This window comes from Chanodichthys erythropterus, chromosome 8, assembly GCF_024489055.1.
Source record: "Chanodichthys erythropterus isolate Z2021 chromosome 8, ASM2448905v1, whole genome shotgun sequence".
Taxonomy (NCBI): Eukaryota; Metazoa; Chordata; class Actinopteri; order Cypriniformes; family Xenocyprididae; genus Chanodichthys; species Chanodichthys erythropterus.
In genome coordinates, this window is record NC_090228.1 from 4,583,524 (window position 1) to 4,607,942 (window position 24,419).

The 24,419-nt window shown below is 38.3% G+C and overlaps 1 protein-coding gene across 9 annotated transcripts in view; it reads right to left on the reverse strand.

Annotated features, from left to right (window-relative positions):
* Window positions 1-24,419, reverse strand: part of dgki (diacylglycerol kinase, iota) — a 54,205-nt gene that overhangs the window by 3,754 nt on the left and 26,032 nt on the right. For 5 of the 9 annotated variants that reach the window (XR_010895582.1, XM_067390869.1, XM_067390874.1 and 2 more), the window contains exons 3-28: window positions 22,910-23,005; window positions 22,356-22,430; window positions 20,514-20,570; window positions 20,299-20,367; window positions 20,140-20,208; window positions 19,418-19,534; window positions 18,363-18,437; window positions 17,724-17,819; window positions 16,246-16,328; window positions 14,751-14,811; window positions 14,361-14,474; window positions 12,974-13,099; window positions 11,131-11,209; window positions 10,576-10,631; window positions 10,429-10,491; window positions 10,224-10,297; window positions 8,373-8,484; window positions 7,893-8,092; window positions 5,596-5,658; window positions 2,905-3,005; window positions 2,713-2,792; window positions 2,464-2,508; window positions 1,147-1,216; window positions 505-545; window positions 294-418; window positions 149-174 (exon numbers count right to left, since the gene is read on the reverse strand). Coding sequence is in view for 8 of the 9 variants with exons in the window: in XM_067390869.1 (XP_067246970.1) it covers window positions 149-174; window positions 294-418; window positions 505-545; window positions 1,147-1,216; window positions 2,464-2,508; window positions 2,713-2,792; window positions 2,905-3,005; window positions 5,596-5,658; window positions 7,893-8,092; window positions 8,373-8,484; window positions 10,224-10,297; window positions 10,429-10,491; window positions 10,576-10,631; window positions 11,131-11,209; window positions 12,974-13,099; window positions 14,361-14,474; window positions 14,751-14,811; window positions 16,246-16,328; window positions 17,724-17,819; window positions 18,363-18,437; window positions 19,418-19,534; window positions 20,140-20,208; window positions 20,299-20,367; window positions 20,514-20,570; window positions 22,356-22,430; window positions 22,910-23,005 (2,173 nt within the window). In the remaining variant the exon portion in view is untranslated. The remainder of the gene's footprint in view (window positions 1-148; window positions 175-293; window positions 419-504; window positions 546-1,146; window positions 1,217-2,463; window positions 2,509-2,712; window positions 2,793-2,904; window positions 3,006-5,595; window positions 5,659-7,892; window positions 8,093-8,372; window positions 8,485-10,223; window positions 10,298-10,428; window positions 10,492-10,575; window positions 10,632-11,130; window positions 11,210-12,973; window positions 13,100-14,360; window positions 14,475-14,750; window positions 14,812-16,245; window positions 16,329-17,723; window positions 17,820-18,362; window positions 18,438-19,417; window positions 19,535-20,139; window positions 20,209-20,298; window positions 20,368-20,513; window positions 20,571-22,355; window positions 22,431-22,909; window positions 23,006-24,419) is intronic. The other 4 variants (XM_067390871.1, XM_067390870.1, XM_067390876.1 and 1 more) reach the window with 4 other exon arrangements.

The following is a 24,419-nucleotide window of genomic DNA, read 5'->3' on the forward strand; positions in this document are numbered from 1 at the left end:
CTGGTGACTGCCCTTTTGAGAATATAACCAATGAGCTTATTCCACCACTTCTGACAGGAAAACCTGAGTTTAACTTGATTTCTAAACAGTTCAGACCTGTTTCCTATCTCTCCACCACTTCAAAGAAACACTTGTGTTTGTACTCTACCTTGTTCGTCTGGGGTCAGGGGAACACTGCAACAAGGAAACGAGAGTAAAAATAAAATGCAAGCTTTGTTTATGAAGTAGCACAGAGTAGTGAGGTATAAACCAGAAAGGAACGAATGGATAAATAAGGTATTGATGATTCTCACCTGGAACTGGGTTCCACCACCACATCTGGCATTCCAGGAGCTCGGACCTGGCTCACCGCTGGAGCCTCGTGGTCCAGGATGAAAACCTCATCCTGGCATATTTCAGTCACAAAGTGAAGATGCTCCTGTGTGTACACACATTACAAGTGCACATTATGCAGCTTCCAATATCTTTTTAATTTTCTATACATATAACACCGCATCAACATACCTGAGCCTTGTCTATGCGATAAAAGCGGTCGGCTGATGTAGCTGGAAACATACAGGGAAGTGATGATTATTACATACTTTATTGAATCTGAACACAGTCCAGCGGTGGCAGGGGGGGCAACTGAACTCAAACCATGTGTAAAAGCACCATAAAATGCTTCATTTACTTTTTTGGTCCAAACCAGAACCAAGAGAACTGAACTTGAAGTGTGAACACACCCTTAAAGAGTTAGTTCACCCAAAAATGAAAATTCTGTCATTTATTACTCACCCTCATCTCGTTCCAAACCAGTAAGACCTTCGTTCATCTTCAGAACACAAATTAAGATATTTTTGATAAAAGTAAAAGTATTCTCGTCACTTTATAATATTAAGGTTGAACCACTGTAGTCTGTTTTAAATATGTCTTTAGTAGCTTTCTGAGCATCTGAAAGTGTTAATTATCTTGCTGTCTATGCAGGCCTCACTGAACCATCGGATTTTATCAAAAATATCTTAATTTGTGTAATGAACGAAGGTCTTACGGGTGTGAAATGACATGAGGGTGAGTAATTAATGACAGAATTTTCATTTTTTGGTGAACTAACCCTTTAACTTCTTACAGTGTAGGCAGTAGAAACACAGTTGAGATGCAGAGACTCACAGTCTAGGAAGCTCCAGTTGGATGAAAGTCTGTGAGCTGAACTCGGTCGTGGCAAACCTGCGCTCTCATCCTGAGAACAGAAACACATTACTGGAGGTCTGTGTTTGACAAGATGCTGTTTTAAAATCTAATTCAATTCCTGAGTTTGAATTGAGTTGAACTGAATCAAAAGGAAGTAGAAATTAAATTAAAATGTTATCCCCTGGTTTCACAGAGAAGGCTTAAAGGTACAATTTGTGATATTTTTTTCCGCTAGAGGTCACTAGAAGCCTATTCAAAACAAAGGCGTAGTTTGATGACGCCAAGTTTTAGAGCGGAAACTTGGGACATGTGGTCTCCATCTCAATGGACGGTGCAAAAGAATAGGGATTGGAGTCTGGAAGAACTCATGTTTGTGGATGCGATTATTAACGTTACTGTAGTATGAAGCAGAGCAGGACCGAGTGTTGCGGGAGCTGAACGAGGAGCTGGAGCGATTGATCAACACACGCCTCGCAAGCAGCGGGACTTTTATTATGACGCCGGCGCCGCTTCCGCTTTTCCGGTTATGAGTTTACGGGAGCTGTCCTTGTCGACAGAACCAGCGGCAGATGGTAAACAGTAATTATGTTCCATAAATAAGTAACACAATCCACCATAAAACGTGCAAGAAGTAAATAAGGAACTGCTTGAAGCAAGCTAGTGGTTTGCTGGACGCTAGACTCTACTTCCGCATTTGTCCACGGCACTGTTGTCATGTGGTTTCTACGTCAGTAAAGGCGGTAACAAAGGTAACTGACGTCATTGACAGGCGACTGCACTGCCCCGTGCCACTGTTTAGAATGGGAATTTTCTCATGATTTACAAGTAGTTGAAAACATTACAGATATTGTTAGTAATCAGCTGGACAAAATATATAACACTAGCCTAGTGGTTTTTGGATATTTTACTGCAAAAAATTTACATATTGTACCTTTAAGCTAGTCCTAGACTAAAATGCATATTTGAGCTTTTTTAATGGAAAGCAACTCGCACTGACATATCTTAAATTATGTCACTTCCATTGTTTTGTCTCAAGATGGACACCAGGAATGTTTGTTTTTTTTGTCTAGGGTATGTTTATAAAAGTTACTTAAATGTCCTAATTGAACTAAGGCCTAATCCTAGATTAGCCTAAGACCCATCTATAAACCAGGCCTATAACTCAAAATATTACATAATTAATATATTCAAATTTTAATTTGAATATGTATTTTTAATATTTCAGACAACAGTAAATAATGACAATAAATACAGACAAGATTAACTGAATTTGACTGAATTTTGTTGAGGCATTACCTGGTAGTGCACTCTGTGACCAGCAGATGGCGCTTGATGTAAATCCTGCCAATAACAGACAAAAACTCTCAGAAATGTCTAACGTGTGCTGGCATGATTTGAGGTTTAATGATACAGGTGATGAACAACATTCAGTTTTACATCCCAGCAATAAAGAAACTGACTCATTTTTAGGGTTTGATGAGTAACATTTAGTCAGTAATTGTATTGTGAAATCAGACTGACTGGAGCAGCATAGGAAATACTCACCTCCTGCAGCCTGTCAATGTACAGACGACATGTTTCCAGGTCACAGTCTCCTCTCACCACCACGATCCCAACAGGAGTAGCTGAACAATCAAATACACACATACTGAGTCACTTCACATACTCATCCTTCCGACAGCAGCACTATATTATGATATGTAAACTGACTTCTGGGAAAGGTTCAAATTAACTTACAGATGTCACGCAGACGCTCCTTGTCGAACTGCATGCTCTCATATTCCTGCAGGATGATGCGGTTCACGCGCAGCCGCAGACGCTCAGGGACTGCATGAGGGCTGTGATGTGCAGACGACAAGAAATGAGAACCGATGCCACATAAAAACATTGACATATTTAATCAACAGAGGTGGAGGTGGAACAGACATTCTCTTGGTTTTATCTTCTGCTTGCTGATAATGCTCTACATGAAAGGACTTTATGATTGTACTAAATCATAATGGAAGACTATGAAAACAGTATTTATCCCAGATGATGAGGAGCTAAAAGGAAAAGTGGATATGAGTTTCACAAAAGGACAGGTGAAGATCAGAAAGGTTGGTCTCTTTAGACCAAATCGGTCATCCTTATTCAAGTCAACATGATTGATTCCTGAAAGAATCTTGACATATTCAAAATTAATCATTATGTACTGTTATTTCTGTAACTGTTGCCAGCATTAAATTGTAAATACTGTCTGCAATATTTTATAAAGCATTTAAAATGCTTAAATAGCTATTTGAATAATATTTTTCCACATGCAGTGCATATAGACAAAAAAAAATAAAAATTGTATAGAAGGCTAAAAAAACCTTAAAGGTGCCCTAGAATCAAAAATTTTATTTACCTTGGCATAGTTGAATAACTATCAGTTCATTGAGTTTCAAACTCCATTGTTTCCTCCTTCTTACATAAATCTCATTTGTTTAAAAGACCTCCGAAGAACAGGCGAATCTCAACATAACACCGACTGTTACGTAACAGTCGGGATCATTAATATGTACGCCCCCAATATTTGCATATGCCAGCTCATGTTCAAGCATTACACAAGGGCAGCCAGTATTAACGTCTGGATCTGTGCACAGCTGAATCATCAGACTAGGTAAGCAAGCAAGAACAATAGCAAAAAATGGCAGATGGGGCAATAATAACTGACATGATCCATGATAACATGATATTTTTAGTGATATTTGTAAATTGTCTTTCTAAATGTTTTGTTAGCATGTTGCTAATGTACTGTTAAATGTGGTTAAAGTTTCCATCGTTTCTTACTGTATTCACGGAGACAAGAGCCGTCGCTATTTTCATTTTTAAACACTTGCAGTCTGTATAATTCATAAACACAACTTCATTCTTTATAAATCTCTCCAACAGTGTGTAATGTTAGCTTTAGCCATGGAGCATAGCCTCAAACTCGTTCAGAATTAAATGTAAACATCCAAATAAATACGATACTCACATGATCTGATCCATGCATGCAGCATGCATGACGAACATCTTGTTTAGATCCATTTGAGGGTTATATTAGCTGTGTGAACTTTGTTTATGCACTGTATATAGAGTCGAGAGCTCGGGGGAAGAGCTTGTGATTTAAAGGGGCCGCAGCCTGAATCGGTGCATAGTTAATGATGCCCCAAAATAGGCAGTTTAAAATATTAATTAAAAAAAAAATCTATGGGGTATTTTGAGCTGAAACTTCACAGACACATTCAGGGGACACCTAGACTTATATTACTTCTTGTGAAAGAAAGTTCTAGGGCACCTTTAAAAATGATAAAGTAAAAATTACTTTTTTTTTTTTTATATAAAATTTTATTTTATAATGTTATCATTACAAAGTTAATATATTTAACTTTTTTATTATTACATTATCATTACAAAATTAACATTTAAATTCTAGTATGACTATTTATTCTAATTATTTTATTTCATTCTAATACATTTTTATTTATTAGTACATTTTGTGGTGCTGTAAACACACACACACACACACACACACACACACACACACACACACACACACACACATACATACATATATACTGTATATATATATATATATACACACATACACACACACAAAATTAACATTTAAATTCTCATATTAATATTTATTTGAATTATTTTATTATTTATGTTATCATTACAAAGTTAAAAAATTTAAATTATGATGTAAACATTTTAATTTTTATTACATTATCGTTACAAAATTAAGATATAAATTCAAACTAACAGCAAAATTAACATTCCAGTATACCGTATTTATTTTAATAATTTATTTAATTTATTAGAACATTTTGTGGTGCTGTATGACAATATTAAATTCTATTTTGATGGCTGAATTAATTGTTTTGACAGTACTGAACTTATAGGGGAATAATTATGCATAATTATTGTCACAAATACAAATACACTTTTTTGTTTTCATTCCTGCTGGCATTAAATGATAGTACAAACTACATGCAATAGCTTAGAAAGATAAAACAAAAAAAAAGCGCCATTTGGCATTATTTAAAAATTATTTTCGCATTATTTTTCCACCTATATCCATATCGAGCGGCCTAGAAGATGTAAACTAAAACAGCAGAGCAAGTTATGAAATTCTAATGAGAGGTTAATAAAACAAACACTTTTTTCTGGACTGTGCTTGTGTCCAACAAGACCAGAAACATGTACACAGGGTCGATTTGATGATTTCATGTTGACTTTAAGATGCACAACTACAGAACAACACCTCAAGACACTGTCAGCTGGGCGGAAAACAGAAAACACTCACGAGTGAGAACCCTCCACACACACACACACACACACAAGCTCGGTCAGCAGGCCGAGTTGTGCAACACAGCTATGTGTGTGTACCGGAGGGATCGTGAGAGATACCATACTTACACAGAGAAGGAGTCGGGGGGAGCAGAGAGCCGGCGCAGGTCAGCTGCGCACACTTTCTGAATGCTGCGTCAGCGCAGCCACACAGGAACACAGGCAGCACAGCCAAGCCAGTCAGCACAAGAGACAGAGATACAGAGAGAGAGAGAGAGAGAGAGATGGAGGTGGAGAGGGATGGAGATGAGAGACAAACGCATGAAGGGCAGTAATTTAGGAGGAGAGAGAGAAAGATGGAGACAAAGAAAAAAAAAGAAAGAAAAACACACTGAGGCACTGCAGAGCAGCACACAGACAGTGAGAGAGGTTCTAGAAGAGCAGTGGATTAGAGCTGTTACTAGAACATTCATCAGTCAAGCACACGTGAGCCGCAGCAGCTACTGTTACAACCTCGTCCGGCGGCGTTTGAGCGGGAAACACACCGCTGAAAGACCCCAAGCTCATAAGAACATTGTTTTGAATTTTAAGTCCATGACATGATGCTCATTTTTGTGTCTGTATTTATTAATGTATTCAAAAAGTGTTTAAAACATAAGTCATGAACATGAAGATTTGAATATGAAAATGTTTAATTTATGAATTATTTTTAGTTTATTTAGATGTGTTTTTGGGGGCATAAAGTAATAAACATCAGGTTAACAATCCAGAGATCTTTAAAAAAAATCTTTGAAATGAAAAGCTGCATTTATTTGATCAAAAACACAATAAAAACTGTAATATTGTAAAATATTACAATTTAAAATAACTGTTTTCTTTTAAAATGTGCTGCTAAATATCTTTGTTTAATGAATAGAAGTCCAAAATGTTTTAATTGAAATAGAAATCTTTTGCAACATTATAAATGCCTACACTGTCACTTTCAATCCATTTAAAGGTCCAGTGTGTAAATTTAGAGGATCTATTGACAGAAATGCAGTATATTATACATAACTATGATGTTTTCAGTAGTGTATGAAGACCTTACATAATGAACTGTTATGTTTTTATTAGCTTAGAATGAGCCATTTCTATCTACATACACCGCCTTACATAGAAGCCGCCATGTTTGTACAACTGCTCTACAGAGCGCGATTGCTTGACTGGCTACTCTCTGCTGTCTCAGACGGCGACATCTTTGTCCTGTGTCGGCCACCGTAGCTTCTCTATGTGCTTTGAAAGGGAGATGTGACTGGTGGACTTAGTCATTGGTTGCAATTCACAACCTCACCACTAGATGCCACTAACAGGTACACACTGAAACTTTAATATATCCTTGCTGAATAAAAGTATCAATTTTGTTTATTTCTTTTTTTTAATCTCAAACTCAAACTTTTGAATGGAACTATATAGGCATAATCCTTTATTATTATTGTTTATATTCTTTTTATATTATTTAGTGCTGTCAATCAGTAATTTTTTTTTTCAAAACAGGCCCCCTGTACACTCCCATTATAAAGCTTGGAAGAGCAAGGATATTTTTTAATACCTCTCTGATTGTGTTCATCTGAAAGAAGAAAGTCATATACACCAAGGATGGTTTGATCATGGGATAAATCATGGGATAAATTTTATTTCTGGGTGAACTATCCCTTTAAGACCTGCCACACATGACGCGGATCTGACAAGCATCCAATTTTCTCAACTCTTTAAGATTTTAACTCATTATAATTGTGTGTTTTTGTACATTTAAGTGCTGTCTGAAATGGCTTTCTGTGCACATGAGTCACACAGACAGGAGATTCACAGACTTTTGTGTCTTCGTGCTTAAATGGTTTAAAAGCATTTGCATGAATAAGAGCGTGATCATATAAATGTAACGCTAGCCAAAGGATGATGGAAAAAAGGAAGCTGCATTAAATATTTTTAACATGTTAAACTGAAAAGCATTAATCGCATGCATTAACGCATTCATTTTGACAGCCCTAATATTATTATATAATGTTTTTAAAATTCGATTATGATTTTTAAAACTTATCTGCCAAATCAAAATGTGGGAATCCACTGATCTTGTTCTTGTCACTGTTGTTTTGTAACAAGAAAACCATAAAAAGACCCTCATGACTGTGTGTCAAAGTCAGTCTCTAAATATTGGACCTTGTAATAACAGGACTAGGTTAGTTCAGGCTCATCATTCAAATCACCAAGTAAGTTTCATAATATGCATGAATCTGAGATCAAAACATAAAAAATGTGTGAAACAAACAAGTTAAAACCAAGATAAAAACCTTTACACATGCATTTCAAACATCATCTTGCACATGCACATATGCATGTGTATTTTGCACTGGTGCATGAGTGGAGTACATAGTACTTCTGTGACTCACTCGTTCAGCAGCGGCACAGACGTGCGCCTCTTGCTCTTCTGCACCATGTTGGCCTGGTTCCTCAGTGATATGCGCAGGGTCGAGGGTGCGAGGCGACACGGCTCGCCGTCCACCTGCACGGGCAGCGTCTTGAAGGTGGTGAGGACGACCTCTCTGCACTGATGCAGTCGTTCGCCGTGACCGCCCACCTGCAGCGCCGCCTTGTGGTGAAGACAGGGAAATGCATGTAAGCCATAAGGAATCAGGTCTCCTTTAGGACCCGAGTGATTCCATTGGTTCAACTGACTTTTAATGGGTAGTATTTTTTAACATTACTGCCTGGGTCCTAAAAGGAGACCCGATTCCTGGGGGGGACACAATTGTGGGGAACAACATGACAACAGTGCACTCATATTACAATGAATTGGAGAATGTGCAATGTGCAATATGGCAGAATAAATCCCGCCTTCTAAATAAAAGAGCTAATCGCCAATTGCTCACCAGAGAGGCCATAGTGAAACCGATCACCTCGATGCAGCCGTCGTCATGCCTCTGAGGCTCAAAGTCTCTGTGGTCACCTGTGTTGCCCCATGGCATGGTACCAGCACAGTACCTACAGAGAGAGTACAGTGTTTAATGAGGTACATAAAATAAGACAGTCCTGGTGAAATATATTTTAAAAAAAGTTGAATGAATCATTAGGTAAAAACTGGGACAGAGCTGCACAATTAATCGATTAATAGACTGCAATCTCAATTCAAACATCCATGCAATCTTTCTGACAACGATTCTCCTGTGTCTATTAAACCTTTGACAAGTACGATGTCAGTTACATCGTTACACCAGTAGCTGGCGACAAGTATATTAAAAATGTTAAATGTATGTTAAAAATGTATTTGTCATTGAATCATTCACTCAAGAGATTCATTCAAAAACGCAGATTCACCCAGTAATGAAACAAGTGAAGTCTTTATGAATGAATCAAAACAATAATTCATTCAAATTAATTAGATATCTTTTAAATAGACAGCAGCAATTAACACTTTGTCAGAATCTGTAGTAAAGTGCATGTTATTTTGATTAGTTGTCTATTCAGAACTGTGGAAGAATAAAAAAAAAGTGATTTGCAATTTATCCAGAATCATGCAACTCATAAATGTAAATGTAGATCTGCTGAAAATGGCTCATTCTCAGGAAACATGTGAAACAATTGTGACCCTATGACTTACTACCGGTATAATTAACAACATATTGAACTTTAATTGGCATGAAATTGTAATACAAATGAAATGAAAAGCTTAAAAACGAAATAACTAAAAGCTTAAATGTTTTTCATTGGAATCAGTTTGCATGACCCTTTTCATCACCATTATATTTCATATTGGAAAAACTTCTAAAACTGTCATGATCACCAGTTAGAGTGCCCTATTTAGCCACCTAAGGGCACTCCAACACGGACTACTTCTCACCACACTTTTGAACTACAATTCCCAAACCCACTTCCCGGACTCATTTTCCCGTTCATTGCACCCGGCTGTTTTGTGTTTGTTCATTTGTGTTTGTCTATTTATACCTGGTTTGTTTCTGCTTTTGTTATGGTGTTTTCATGGATGTTTCTGGTTTTCTCCGTTTTGGTTTTCTTTGTGTTTTTCTTGTTTTTTGTATGGACTGTCTCTGTGGATTTTGACCCTTGCCTGTTTGTGAATTACGTTTCTGGATTACCCCATTAAAGCTGCACTTGGATCTTACCTTTTTGTCTCTGTGCAATCCGTGACAAAAACGAAACAATAATAAATGTTAAAATAATAAAAATCCAATTAAAATAAATGCTTTCAGCCCTACAGTATGTCATTTTTTAATGCTCTATGCAGTTTCCAAGAAAATTAAGAAATTGTTCTTTCTTCTGCCCAACCCTATTATTCTGTAACATTTCCCTCCGTGGATGGTTTAAAATATTGGTTTGACCTTTCTAAAATGATATTTAAGGAAGTGACATCACAGAAGTCAGCAGATTAACAGTACTTCATTAAAGCCACACTTATTATAATGAACTTTTTCAAACTCAACATTTAAAAACGGTTATGCGAAAAATATCACAGTAATATTTTTTATGGAATTGTTTTTTCTTGGCACTAAGAACAAAAACAACATGTTAGCGAAGGCCATTATTAGATGTTTTGTACTGACCTTCAACCCAGACACATTTCTAATGTAGCAGGCTTGGCAGAAAAACATGTTTTGAAAGTTGTTTTATATTTAATGTAAGGCACTGATACTACCAGAGTTTATGATATAAAAATAAAAACACATAAATGGCCTTTCCTGAAAATGACCCTTATTTTTGCACCCCACCTGGGAATATTTAAGAAGACGATGCACTGAAACTTCAGTTCCTGGATCTTGGGTGTGAGATCCGTACCATCACACTGCCAGTATGCAGAAGAGAAATAATTACAACATGTTGAATATTCAATTCAATTCAATTATTAGGTGGATGCTGGGGAAAGTTAGCATGAGCAGACAGGAACTGGAGTTTCAGGTGAAGTTTCATACTCACCACCACTCTGACATGCTTAGACAGATCCCTGGAGCTCCGCTGGAGAAAGTCGGAGAAAGCCGCCTGAGGGGACAAAACTGAGAGTCAGTCTCACTCACACACACACTTAAACACACACTTCTTCTGTCAGACAGGAACTCTGCCTACCCCTGCATAGAACATCTTGTTACGGAAGCGACTGTTGAATTTCTCGGGGTTGGCTTCTGTGAAGGAGCACAACGACACAAATGATTATGCGCATGAAAGGGAATGAGAAAGAACAGATACATAAAAATCTCGGCCAGCAAGGACATTTTATTAAATGCCACACATGTGCGCAGCCAATAATGCGAGTCGAGAGTTCATTCTAAAAGGGTCATATCATAGAAAACAGGATTTTTCTTTCCTTGCTCTTTTTTGAAATAAAAGGTTTCAATGTGCTGAAAGATCACAATCCAGCCCACCGTTCAGAATCATCACGGCTATGAGGTCATCATATTAACATATGCTCGCCCACATTTACTATACACATCAAGAGCTGTTCGGTATTCAACAGCTTGACCTGTGAACTTCACATTTACATATAAAAGCAAATTTTTATATGTTTATATACGTTTTAAATGTATTGACTGTGATGATTTTATTCTATCCTCATTAACATATTCAACACATCAATCCACTTCAAGTAAGGTCATTCAATTTTAAAATTAGCAAATAACAAACCTCTAGACTCGTGGAACTCCAGGGTGACGTGGGCATCAAAGCCGAGGCTGAAGTAGTTATTGAAAACGTTTAGAGGAAGCTGAAAACAGACAACAAAGAGACACATTGTAATATCAGCAGCGTGTAAACGCATCCAGGGCTTGACATTCACTTTTTTGCTCATCAGCCACTGTGGCTAGTGGTTTTCCAAAGTTACTACATTTTCACTGGCCACATCGATACCATAGGGAAAAACTGCCATATAGATATTTTTAATATTATCTCATAATTTGGCAGCAGGTATATTAGGCTGCTGTCACTTTAAGACCAGACGCATGGATCCATTATACTGTTACACATGTTTACATTCATTTAAAGGTGCCCTAGAATCAAAAATTTAATTTACCACGGCATAGTTGAATAACAAGAGTTCAGTACATGGAAATGACGTACAGTGAGTCTCAAACTCCATTTTTTCCTCCTTCTTATATAAATCTCATTTGTTTAAAAGACCTCCGAAGAACAGGCGAATCTCAACATAATACCGACTGTTACGTAACAGTCGGGGTGTACGCCCCCAATATTTGCATATGCCAGCCCATGATCCCAACATTATGAAAGGCATTAGACAAGGGCAGAACGTCTGGATCTGTGCACAGCTGAATCATCAGACTAGGTAAGCAAGCAAGAACAATGGTGAAAAATGGCAGATAGATCAATAATAACTGACATGATCCATGATATCATGATATTTTTAGTGATATTTGTAAATTGTCTTTCTAAATATTTCTTTAGCATGTTGCTAATGTACTGTTAAATGTGGTTAAAGTTTCCATCGTTTCTTACTGTATTCACGGAGACAAGAGCCGTCACTATTTTCATTTTTAAACACTTGCAGTCTGTATAATTCATAAACACAACTTCATTCTTTATAAATCTCTCCAACAGTGTAGCATTAGCCATTAGCCACGGAGCAATATCAAACTCATTCAGAATCAAATGTAAACATCCAAATAAATACTGTACTTACGCGATTAGACATGCTGCATGACGAACACTTTGTAAAGATCCATTTTGAGGGTTATATTAGCTCTTTGAACTTTTTTTTTATGTTGTTTAAGGCAAGCGTGAGCTCTTGGGGCGTGGAGTACCAGATTTAAAGGGGCCGCACACCCTGAATCGGCTCATTTCTAATTATGCCCCAAAATAGGCACTTCACAGACACATTCAGGGGACACCTTAGATTTATATTACATCTTTTTAAAAAAAGTTCTAGGGCACCTTTAAAATATAACTGTGTTAACGTTATTACTCACCATTATTTTGTGTGTATTTGACTGTTTAAGCGCAATAAGCAGCAAAAAAGAGATCTGAGAGGCGGCTTTATGTGAGCGCACAAAATCTGCGGGAATGAGTAAACTTAAACACGATACGTGCAATCCCACGCCGAAATTCAAGCCCTGTAACACCAATAATATTCATCTGGAGCAAATGAAACTTGTGAGTGAGGGGAGGCGGGATTGTGTGTCGACTCGCTGTCAGAGAGATGAGAGAGCGAGAATTGGTATTTTGCATCTACTCTGCTGAAAATGGAAGCGTTTTAGACATTTCAGTATTGATATGTATCGAAAAATATATATTTTTGACAACACTACATTGCACTTAGTTTAACATTTCAGAGGCATTTTTAAAAGAGTACAATTGGAAAATGTGTTTATTATATATAAAATTCAACCCGCCAAAGTGGCTAGTAGGAGTGACTGCGTTACACACCACTGCTGAAATCCACCCGCATTTGGCGGGTGTTAATGTCAAGCCCTGAGCGTAACATATATCCTCGTGTCAGCACGAATGCAGCGATCACCTTCTGCGTGCCCTCCTCCGGCTGAGCAGCCGAACGCTCCACCTGCAGATTCCAGCGGTCCAACTGCACCACCGTACCGTCCTCCACGTGACACAAGACCTTAGACACCGGCTCATCTGTGTAACCCTGAAATATGAAGAGATCATGTTGAGTTGAGAGGTCTTACCTTACATAACACAGCTAATGTATGTAAAGGGCTATTCACTCGTGGCATAAACACAGTACTTGATCATTCCATCAATTCAAATGTTCAGAGTAGACAGTGAGGATCATTATACCCGCTTCAATGCTAATAATAGAGTTTCAATTGAAGCGTGGAAAACACAGGGAAAAAACGAGAGAGACACTCCAGATTCCAAGGCCAGTGTTTCTCCAGGCACACGGTCAGAGTATAATGGAAAATAATGAGCGGCATTTATCAGTGACAACCACTTAGCTGGCCAATTGCACAATTACAGCCTCTCAGCCAATCAGAGCAGCCCGATCATATCCAGCTAATGCTGTTTGCTTTCAAACTCTCTTGTGTGGTATAAAACAAACCAAATAAATTACAAAGGTGCTTTTATTCAGCATTTCATGAGTGAGATGAGGGTGAAATGTGTGATGGATGTCAACTTTCTGTGATAGCAGCATGTTTGCATGAGGAAATGGTGATTTCCACTAGCAATCATAAGAAAAACGTGCCCCCTAACTAAGAAAGGAGAAAGCATACGTGTTATAAAACTATTTATTTATCATTTAAAGGATTAGTTCACTTCAGAATTAAAATTTCCCTGATAATTTACTCACCCCCATGTCATCCAAGATGTTCATGTCTTTCTTTCTTCAGTCGAAAAGAAATTAAGGATTTTGAGGAAAAAATTCCAGGGTTTTTCTCCATATAGTGGACTTCAACAGTTAACGGATTGAAGAAGGTCCAAATGTCAGTTTCAGTGCAGCTTCAAAGGGCTCTACACGATCCCAGACAAGGAATGAGGGTCTATTCTAGTGAAACGATCGGTCATTTTCTAAAGAAAAAATATATATATATATATATACACGTTTTAACCACAAATGCTTGTCTTGCACTGCTCTGTGATGCACCACGCATTACGTAATCACATTGGAAAAGGTCATGCATGACGTAGGTGAAAGTACTGATCCAGTGTCTACAAAGCGAACGTGCAAAGATTAAATAAAACGCCCTTTGCGAAAAAAGGTAAAACAACGATGATCCCGTTAATCCCTATTGAAGTCCACTATATCCTGGAATGTTTTCCGAAAAAACCTTAATTTCTTTTCGACTGAAGAAAGAAAGACATGAACATATTGGATGACATGGGGGTGAGTAAATTATCAGGAAATTTTAATTCTGAACTGAACTAATCCGTTAATTTAATTGACTCACCCCTCCCCAGTTCAAAGTCCTGGCAAGGTCATTTCCTGTACCAAGAGGAAGCACAGCTACAGGGGGTTGTGGGTTCATCTGTAGTTCATCTAAAGCTGAGAGAATCCAGCCCACCTAGACAAAAGAAGACAAACTACTCATTCAGGGTTAGAAATGCCAAAAGCACTCAGGAAATCCAAGTTACATCTTGTATGAATCATAGATCTTGAAATTAACCGTAAGAAAGCGTGACACTGCAAACCACAGACCCTCCATTAGCTAATTACAGTGTTTCGCCACTGCTTGTTACTTTTCAGTTCATTGTCGTTCCACACATTTGTCACCAGAGGGAGGTGCGTCCAAAATGTCTAAACTTCCTCATATCTGATCCCAACATGCACCGCACCTTACCGTTCCATCTCCTCCACAGGCGAGGATGCGAAGATTTGGCACTTTCCTGTATAATTCCAACCTGATGGACAGAGGGAAACAATAGTGATATTTGTTACCGATGCATTTGAAATCACTTAGCATGCTAATTAACATCCATTTAGCATAAAAATCCAAACATAACAGCTTTTTACAGTATTTGGACACTTAAAGGGATACCCAAAAATGAAGATTCTGTCATTTACTCACCCTTAAGTTGTTCCAAACCTGTATGAATTTCTTCTGTTGAACATAAAAGAAGATATTTTGAAGGATGTCAGAAACCAAACAGCTGATGGACCCCACTGACTTCCATAGTATTTATTTTTTTTTTTCAGCAGAAGAAAGAAATTCATACAGATTTGGAACAACTTGAGGGTAAATAAATTATGAACATTTTCATTTTTGGGTGAACTATCCCTTTAAGACACATTTACAAATTACAAATTCACTGCATTAGATAAAATATCAAAGCAAGTATCATTTTCTCAGAATTTAACTTTTCTGAGACATTTTGCAATGACATTGGTAACACTTAACACAAAAGTTTTATTTGTTAACATTAGTTAATTCATTAGGAATCATGAACTAACAATGAACAATACTTTTATGGCATTTTTTAATGTTAATTTCTATATACTTTTTCATTTTAAGGTTGTGTAAGCCACCTTCATGTATTATAAACAAACATGAATTAACAATGAACAATAGTATATTTATAAATTAACATCAACCTACATTGATAAATGCAATAAGTGTTGTTCATTGATAGTACCTAAAGCAATAAATAATGTTAACACGCTGACTTTTAACCAAATGGTGATTTTTAGCAGATGTATGAAGTCAGTTCTCCTAATAGAGTAACCACAAGTGTGGTTCAAATCACATTAACTATACACAAAATACATTCTGTCTTCATTTTTTTGAACATGTAATCTATTGTTTTATCATGTAACACTTAAAAACGTGAATTTGTTTGACCTTAAAATGTAATTCTTTGAAACAAATGTCACTCGGTTTGATATTTTCTCTTTTTTCCCTCTAATGCAAAGACATTTTTAAGTGTGGATTAAATATTTTGCGGGCCATTGCATGTGTGTGTGTGTGTTGGTTTTCTGTTTTAATAGGAGTTTAATCACAGCTCTGTCAGACAGCTCCAAAGAAAAGCCTCCAGCCGCCCAGCTGTGTCTGCCCTCCCATCTTAATTCTCTCTCTCTCTCTGTCATCGCTAGAGCCCATCAGAGCGCCTGTGCTGTGCTGCCTCACGGCTCAATTACTGAGACAAACTGAGGCAGTGGGCAGCGGGGAGAGAAGCTTCTAGAACACTGAACTCCCTCACAGAACACAGCACTGCTGAGATCCAACGACTACATAATTAATGTGGTCAGGACAAAGAAATGGTGGGTTAAAGCGCATTAAGGGAGGGAGAGATGATCTGAAACGGAATGAAAGAGAACGCTGAAACCGAGAGACTCACGCTTCTCTGGGCCCTCCCTGAGACAAATCAAACACCTGCCGAGGGTTCAGGATCCACATGAACATCTGCAGCAGCTTAGTCCCCTGAGAACCACAGACAGAAGATCAGACAGAACAAAAGACAGAAAGAACAATAGACAGAGTGACAGACATACGGATAGCACGACAGACAGAATGACAGACAGGTAGAAAAACAGGATGACAGATAGAACAGACAGACAGAATGATAGAACAACAGACATAGCCATAAACAGAACGACAGACAGAATTTTAGACAGAATGATAGAACGACAGACAGAATCATAGAAAGAATGACAACGATAGATACAACTGATAGACAGATAGAACGATAGAATGACACAGACAGAAAGATAGAAGAGACAGACAGAAAGAACGAGATAGAATGACAGACAGAACTACTGAACGACAGACAGAATGATAGATAGAAAGACAGAATGATAGATAGAAAGACAGAATGATAGAACGACAAACAGAACGATAGAATGACAAACAGAACGATAGAACGACAAACAGAATGATAGAATGACAGACAGAACAATAGATAGAAAGACAGAATGATAGAACAACAAACAGAACGATAGAACGACAAACAGAATGATAGAATGACAGACAGAACGATAGATAGAAAGACAGAATGATAGATAGAAAGACAGAATGATAGAACGACAAACAGAACGATAGAACGACAAACAGAACGATAGAACGACAAACAGAACGATAGAACGACAAACAGAACGATAGAACGACAAACAGAATGATAGAATGACAGACAGAACGATAGATAGAAAGACAGAATGATAGAACAACAAACAGAACGATAGAACGACAAACAGAATGATAGAACGACAAACAGAATGATAGAATGACAAACAGAATGATAGAATGACAGACAGAATGATAGATAGAAAGACAGAATGATAGAACGACAAACAGAACGATAGAACGACAAACAGAATGATAGAATGACAGACAGAACGATAGATAGAAAGACAGAATGATAGAACAGACAGAACGATAGAATGACAGACAGAACGACAGATAGAAAGACACAGAACGATAGAACGACAAACAAAACGATAGAACGACAGACAGAACGATAGATAGAAAGACACAGAATGATAGAACGACAAACAGAATAATAGAATGACAGAACGATAGATAGAAAGAGAATGATAGAACGACAGACAGAACGATAGATAGAAAGACACAGAATTATAGAACGACAGACAGAACGATACAATGACAGACAGACCGAAAGAACGATAGAACGACAGATATACATAATGAAAGAGAACGACAGACAGACAGAACGATAGAATGATAGATAGACAGTGACAGACAGAACTATAGAACGACACACAGGCAGAACGATAGATAGTGACAGACAGACAGAACGACAGACAGACAGAATGATAGATAGAATAACTCCTCTATCAGTCTCTCTATACAGTGCATCACCTGGTTTCCGCCGCTCTTGGGGTTGACAAACACCAGCACTGGTTTCATCAGCAGTGAGGGCAGCGGCTTCAGCATGAACGGACGCCATTTTGACTCCTGTCATTTCAAAGTCACTTCATTATACTTCAAATAAATGCACACGTTTGTACACAAATACACACACACACACACACACACACACACACACACACACATGTTTGTTTTTGTGAATTGTGGGGACTTTCCATAGACTTCAATGCATTTTACACTGAACAAACTGTACATTCTATCCCCCTACCCTGCCCCTACCCCTAAACCTAACCCTCACAGGAAACTGTGCAAACTTTTACTTTTTCACAAAAACTCATTCTATATGATTTATAAACCCATTTACATTGTGGGGACCGCTGGCTGGTCCCCACGATGTAGGTGAACTCAGGTTTATATTACATCATGGGGACATTTGGTCCCCACAATGTAATATAAACAAAAGCACACACACACACACACACACACACACACACACACACACACACACACTGCAGCAGTAAGCTGTGGGGACAGATGATCACTGAGCAGGAGTTAAGGGAAGAAAGGCCCTCAGAAGACATTGTGGCATCATTTAAAAGGAGGGACAGGACAGGAATCAGATCTACTCACATCCGTGCCCTTTTTGCTGGCTCTTCTTTTGAACGACGTCCGTTTTTTCCTTCGAGTGGAGTTTTTAAATGAGCTCTGGGACACAGGAAAAAGACGTCGACTAAGCCAAAACATACCAAAACCAACTCGAGCAGGACCAAGCTATAGTTTTACCATTACTGATAGAAGTGTTCATTTCAAATTAAAGGAATAGTTCACCCAAAATGTAAAACTTATTCATCACTTTTTCAACCTCATGATGCTCCAAACATGTTGAGATGAGAAGAAAGTTCACACTCCTCTTTTCTACCAAAGAGTGACAGCTGTCCAAATATCTTAAAAGTAGCTGTTCAACATCTTCTGGAGTCATTTAATGACGAAAATACCAACATTTAAAACTTTATTTCCTAAAAAATCTTCCTCTGGTCTTAAACTCATTCACATTGTTAAAAAAAGAGCAGTGTGAACATTCTGCAAAACATCTTTTATTTTATTTAACAAAATAAAAAGTCATATGGGTTCAGAACGACATGAGGAGTACAGATTTTCCTTGGTTGAACTATTCCAACAGTTTGAGTACAAACAAGCAACTTCCCTTTTAGCAACTCCTGAATTGAAAGTGGCAGTAACATGCCACATTTCAAAAACCTGCCCCATCAATGCATACAGCAAATCCACCAATCATAGCTGAGCGTGTCATCAGAGTGGGCATGGTCTAAATATCTTCAATGACTGTTGATATGATGGGTCAGTTTTTGATCAATTCTAGCTTTTAATGCAACAGATAAACTGTGATGTTGAAAGTGTAGGAAACAATGAAAGAAGCTCCATATAAAATATGTAGAGGAGTTTTAATGAAACGCGATGTTACTGATAAAAAATCTCGCAGCATCAAAGCATATTAATGCTGAAGATGATCAGCAGAAGAAGACAAGAGCATACAGCCCAGCTTCAAAACACAGTCTAGTGTCACTTTGCATTAGCATCTCCTTCAGGACATTACATAAACCTCGCTTCATAACGTCCTAATAAAAACCCAAACAGATGCAAACAGCAGCCGTCTGAGGTGAGCGTACCTGCGGTTTCCTGACTTTGATGATCCAGGAAGGGGGTACGATGACCCCGGCGTGAGCTCCTAGTGAGCAGGGCTCCTCGATCTGATGGAGCATGAAGCATGTGACCTTATTGTGGAACTGTGATAGACAAAAAGGAAAAGAGATGGATCAAGTATGCATCACATAAACCAGTGAGGTTTTGGGAGTTAAACTCTAGGGGTGTAACAGTATTCGTCCCGAGTCGTCACGGTTCGATGCATACAGTCAGACGACGAATACAGTCAGTCACAGGCAACTCCAATCCAGAAGGGGGCACGCAAGGTAATGCAACGCTGTTTGCTAACCCCCACAACAGGAAAAAGCACCGAAGAAGAACAGCAGACGATCTATGCATAGATATGTTGACGTGTAATCTCTCAATCAGTGTTTCAACCGCAGAAAGACATCAATAAAACAGCTTGAGAATAATATCTCACATAGCATTACATTCACGTCAAGCAAGTCATTTAGTGTCTACAGCATGTTATTTCACTAGAGAAATGAACTCTAGAGGAGAGCATTTCACTAAATATATGCACTATATTAGCTTATATATTCATTATATTTACAGTACCTGTTATTAATGTATCAATTATTATAATAATATATGTTTAAATGTTTAAATTTTGTTAATTATAATTGAATTAATTGAAAGAGAAAGACAGAATTTGTTCAATAAACCACTGTTGTGATGTGACACTCACTGCCAGTTTGCACCAGGAGCAGCTGATGGCCACGATCTCCTTACTATGGAAGAACTTCTGCGGGAAACTCTACAATGAAAATGAAGGATAGTTACACACTTGACTTTTGCATAACAAACTGGCCACCCTTCTTCAACAAAACCTGACAGTGTGACATACTTTGCCGCACTGACGACACTTCCCCTCTTGCCGCCGGCGGTGGACCCAGTGATGTCTCAAAACGTTCTGCTGTCGCAAACAGACACAACGGGTCACATGTAAACGTGCCAACAAGGGTTCATTCTGCCATAGCACATAAAGTACAATAAGTATACGTCAAAGCAACTTCAGAGTGATGCATGATTTGAAGTCATGTGGCGATAAAGTGGACTCACATCTCTAAGGCATCGAGAGCCGCCTTCTCTGAAGGTGGGTTTGCAGCGGAAGTTGATCTGTGAGGGAGAGATAATGAAAGAGTTGTAGTTTAATACTTTACATTAATACTCAATACCGGCCACTTTATTAGGTACACCTGTTCAACTGCTTGTTAAAGCAAATATCTAATTAACCAATCACATAGCAGCAACTCAATGCATTTAGGCATGTATAAATGCTAAAGACGATCAAACTGAGCATCAGAATGGAGAAGGAAGGAAGGATCACTGACAAGCCATGCAATATCGTGTTCATATCGCAGATGAATCGCCTTTGATAATGAACGATTGATGGCGATTTAGCGGTAATCGGGGAACCGGCTTTACTGACGAAATGCACGTGACAATCGCATGCAATATATTAATATATATCAGCCCTACTTTGAACGTAGCATGGTTGTTGGTGCCAGACAGGCTGGTCCCAGTATTTCAGAAACTGCTGATCTGCTGGGATTTTCATGCACAACCATCTCTAGGGTTTACAGAGAATGGTCCATAAAAGAGAAGAAAATCCAGTGAGTGGCAGTTCTGTGGGTGAAAATGCCTTGTTGATGTCAGAGGTCAGAAGAGAATGGCCAGACTGGTTCCAGCTGATAGAAAGGCAACAGTAACTCAAATAAGCACTCATTACAACCGAGGTCTGCAGAAGAGCATCTCTGTACACACCTTCGAAGCAGATGAGCTACAGCAGCAGAACACACACCGTGTGCCACTCATGAACAGAAAACTGAGGCTATAATTCACAAGGACTCACCAATATTGGACAACAGAAGATTGGAAAAACATTGCCTGGTCTGATGAGTCTCGATTTCTGCTGCGACATTCAGATTTACTTGACGTAAACAACATGAATGCATGGATCCATCCTGCCTTGTATCAATGGTTCAGACTGCTGGTGTTGGTGTAATGGTGTGAGGAATATTTTCTTGGCACACTTTGTGCCCCTTTTGGGCCTACATGAGTATTGTTGCGGATCATGTCCATCCCTTTATGTCCACATCTTCTGATGGCTACTTCCAGCAGGATAACGCACTATATCACAAAGCTCAAACCATCTCAAACTGGTTTCTTGAACATTTCAATGAGTTACCTATACTCAAATGGCCTAAAAACCCAATGTAAGTCACCAGTCATCAGATCCAATAGAGAACATTTGGGATGTGCTGGAACGGAAGATTTGCATCATGGATGTGCAGCCAAGAAATCTGCAGCAACTGTGTGATGCTATCATGTCAATATGGACCAAAATCTCTGAGGAATGTTTCCAGCACCTTGCTGAATCAATGCCATAAAGAATTAAGGCAGTTCTGAAGGCAAAAGGGGGTCCAACCCAATACGAGCAAGGTGTACCTAATAAAGTGGCCGGTGAGTGTATATACATACAATATATTATGAATATTAGTATTAGTATTATTATATTTTACAAATTTAACAAACAATAAAAAGATAGTCTGAACTATTAGTTAATTCTACAGAATTTCTAAGAACCAAAAACAGACATTACCACACAGTAAAATATAAACATTTTGAATTAAATGGATATTGTGATATATACTGTTACCTTGATATTCTTTCACATCTATTCACACAATTGTATTGATAACCATATTTGAACATCGTAACAGCAGGGACTCACAACTCCTGATCCTAAAACCCATAACTGCAGTATCTAGATTATACCATCTCATCCCATTTCATTATCCTCCTGATGTCTGTTTGAAGAGACAAACGTCAGAGTTCATCTGTAGAGGGCGTATTTCTGACGTGCATGAGAATTAAACGGATATTTCTGTCTCCGCTCACCTTGTCCAACTCCTCGATACACGCCGTGTGGACCACGATCTTACAGGCTGCGCACTTCCTCCGGGGAGCCGACTTCTTAAAGAGAACCGAACAGCACAAAACACACAATGATTTGTCATAGAGCAATAGCCTGAGCAAACGCACACATCTATGATGCATCTTTTAATTCAATTGTAAAAGGAATATGCTCTCACTGCACTCTCATCTTCAGCTGTAAAAAGCTTGTTTCCTCTGAGGCAAGGAAGGATTTTGCCAACCACTTGAAGTGGCAATAATAGAGTTTCTAAGGCTCTTGAAAACATCAGAGAGCAGCGCCGCGTTTTAACAAAAGCCTAACAAAATCCTTTTACCTGCCGAACATTCTCAGACTAATAGCTGCCTCTTCCTTTCAATACACACCAGCCTCACATTATCTCATAAAAGAAAATGTCACTGCTAAAACGCTCTAATGACACTCTCTTCTCTGCCTTCAGCTAGCTCTCTAAATACAGCAACTGTCTGACTTCTCTCCAGTTCTTTTCATCCATTTAAACCTGTTTAAACACGATACTCACTGCGATCTTGACCAAGCACGTCTCTTCACCCAGGTAGCAGAGATCCCCGGAGCAGTTCGTCTCCAGCCACAGGTGATCACCATTCACTGCGTTTTCCTGTGCACAGGAAGATCAGATCAAAGGTTTTGTGGCTTTTAGTCCATGTCTATTAGCTTCGAAACTAACATCTGCATGCTTGCTCACAAAATGAGCTCTTCCAGGAAAACAAACCAAAAACATTGATCAAATGCTCTCTAGAATGAAAAAATCCCTTCATGCTAAATGATGGTTCATGGCTATTATAACAACTTCCATGGATGCAGTTATACATATAGCTATAATAGCTGAATTTAACATTTCATATTTTGATGAACTTTGCACTATTTTTGACACTATTATCTTCTGTAGAGCTGCTTTATATTTGAGCTGAGTTCGCATCATACCTAAATTGAGTTGAATCATACTATTGTCTTTTTAGAGCTGCTTTTCAGCTGAAACTGTATTAGTTTCATAACTGAAGAACTTTGGAACATTAATGCTGTTTCTTTTTACTGCTTTGAATCAATCTGTATTGTATAAACGTACATAAATAAATGTAACTTAAATTGACTTGACATATGCAATTGAGCATTTAAATGCAAAAACATTCAGATTCCTGCATTCAAATCACACACATTGTGAGGCTTCAATTAGCGCTGCCTCGTACACACACTTAGCAGCTTTAGGAAGGTGCATTAATGTTTGATGGCTGCGCTGGTCACGTCGGGAACTAGCGGGGAAGGAAAGGCCAGCAAAGACGCACAGGAAGCGTCCCGCTGGGCTCCGCCCCCTTAGCAGTCTCCATCTGTACACACAGCACCTGGATTAACGAGTCTCTCTTTTGCCATGCCAACCGTCTTTGCGGGACCCGCCCACGGCAAACAGCACCCACCAGTCCAAATGTGCTGATATGTGCAAAACAAATCTTCTAGGGCTTTAGTCTTGGAATGTCACATACTGTATTATATAGGCCTATATATATATATATATATATATATATATATATAAAATAATATATAAAAACTCACTATATATTATGCTTACATTGTATTTTAAGGGGAAAACCAATGCAACATTCTAAACTAGTGCCACTTGCCTGTGCCAAACTCAGTTAAAGGAGCTCAGTTATAGGAACTAATTACCATGGCGGTCACCCGAGAACTAACATTTCCCCTAGGGCCATTTTCCAGGTTGCATTTGCACCGCCAGTAGGAACTCTACATTCGCGGCATTCAACGACGTCAACAACTGGAGGATGGGAGCTGTGTTTTTGTTGTGTCGTGGGCAATCTTGGGGAAAGTTACTTTTAAAAGTAATGCATTACAATATTGCACTACTCCCAAAAAAAGTAACTAATTGCGCAAGTTTCTTTTTATAGAAAGTAATGTGTTACATTACTTTTGCATTACTTTTTCTCACCTGGGCTGGGCTTGCTTGTTTGTTTGTTTTTTAATAATCTGATTACATAACTCAAGTTACTTTTAATGTGTTA